Source organism: Lineus longissimus, chromosome 12, assembly GCF_910592395.1.
Source record: "Lineus longissimus chromosome 12, tnLinLong1.2, whole genome shotgun sequence".
In the NCBI taxonomy this organism is placed as follows: Eukaryota; Metazoa; Nemertea; class Pilidiophora; order Heteronemertea; family Lineidae; genus Lineus; species Lineus longissimus.
In genome coordinates this window covers 5,262,806-5,264,162 of record NC_088319.1, presented here as the reverse complement: position 1 = coordinate 5,264,162, position 1,357 = coordinate 5,262,806, and the positions used below count along the sequence as shown (strand labels likewise).

Here is a 1,357-nt window from a genome sequence, read left to right as displayed (position 1 = left end):
TGCTGCCAGGCCTGTAAGAGGAGCTGCTAGGGGTGGTGGTAGGGCCAGAGGGAGACCCCGTGGTGGTGGTAGGGGCAGGGGGCGAGCCCGCGCTCGGCAATAACCCGTTGACGTTGGCATAAACCCAAGAGACTTGCGATGGAATCCCCCAGGACAGATTCCAATCTGGTGTCCAGCATATGCTGAAACACCAGGACCTATTGGAGACTTGGCAAACTGTAAGCCAGTGGATTTATTTCTGAAGTTTTATCCTATGGATGTTTTTGAACTAATAAGGGATGAAACAAATCGTTATGCATTGGACTTTTTTGATGGCCCGTCCGTTGAAGATGACTTGCCCCGTACCTCGCGTTTCCGTGATTGGGAAGATGCCACTTTGGATGAAATAAAAATCGTCACAGCTATGCAGATTGGTATGGGACTTTGCTGGAAGCCTGATATTGAGGATTATTTTGAGGGGCAATACCTCATCGGTACCTCAGGGTTCTCATACTACATGTCTCGCAACCGTTATGAGCTAATTAGCAGCTTCTTTCATTTCAACAATAATGCAGATCGTGTACCTCGTGGGGAGGATGGATATGACCCACTCTTCAAAGTCAGGCCCCTTTTGGACCTCTGCATATCCACTTACAGGAGATACTACTTGCCCAAGAGGGAACTTAGTGTAGATGAAAGCATGACAAAGTTCAAAGGCAGAACATTTCTGAGACAGTACATGCCAAATAAACCAATTCGATATGGCTTGAAAATTTGGGCACTATGTGAGAGTTCCACAGGATTTTGTCTGAACTGGTCAGTTTACACTGGCAGGAGGGAAGTGCCTGGTGACTACGGCCTCAGTTACGATGTTGTTAGGGATGTCTCGCACGATTTCATGAACAAAGGCCACCACATCTACATGGACAATTTTTTCAGTGGACCCAAACTTTTTCTTGATATGAAGGATGACAACACCGGCTGCTGTGGCACTGTCAGGCCAGGCAGGGTTGGCATTCCAGCTGCCATTCGCAATGAAAGGCTAAGGAAAGGGGACCCACCTTTTTTCATGCAATCAGGTTGTTTAGTGGCAGTTGCTTGGCATGACATCAAGCGTGTCCATGCCTTGTCATCCGTCCACGAGCCTGGGCCTGTACAGAAACGACTAAGACACAAAGACGGTGAAGGTGGTTACAGAAATGTGGAAAAACCAGCTATGATTGATCAGTACAACAAGTACATGGGGGGAGTGGATTCCTTTGACCAACAATTGGGAACGTATGGATACGAGCACAAAAGCCAGAAATGGTATATGCCACTCCACCACAGAATCCGAGAAACCGCTCTGGTAATGGTTACATTCTTTACAAAGCTGTAA

General features: G+C 47.3%; 1 protein-coding gene across 1 annotated transcript; it reads left to right on the top strand.

Annotated features, from left to right (window-relative positions):
• Nucleotides 1–253: 253 nt before the first annotated feature.
• Nucleotides 254–1,357, top strand: LOC135497233 (piggyBac transposable element-derived protein 4-like). The gene has a single exon (XM_064786995.1). The coding sequence runs from the start codon at nt 254–256 to the stop codon at nt 1,355–1,357; it is 1,104 nt and encodes a 367-aa protein (XP_064643065.1).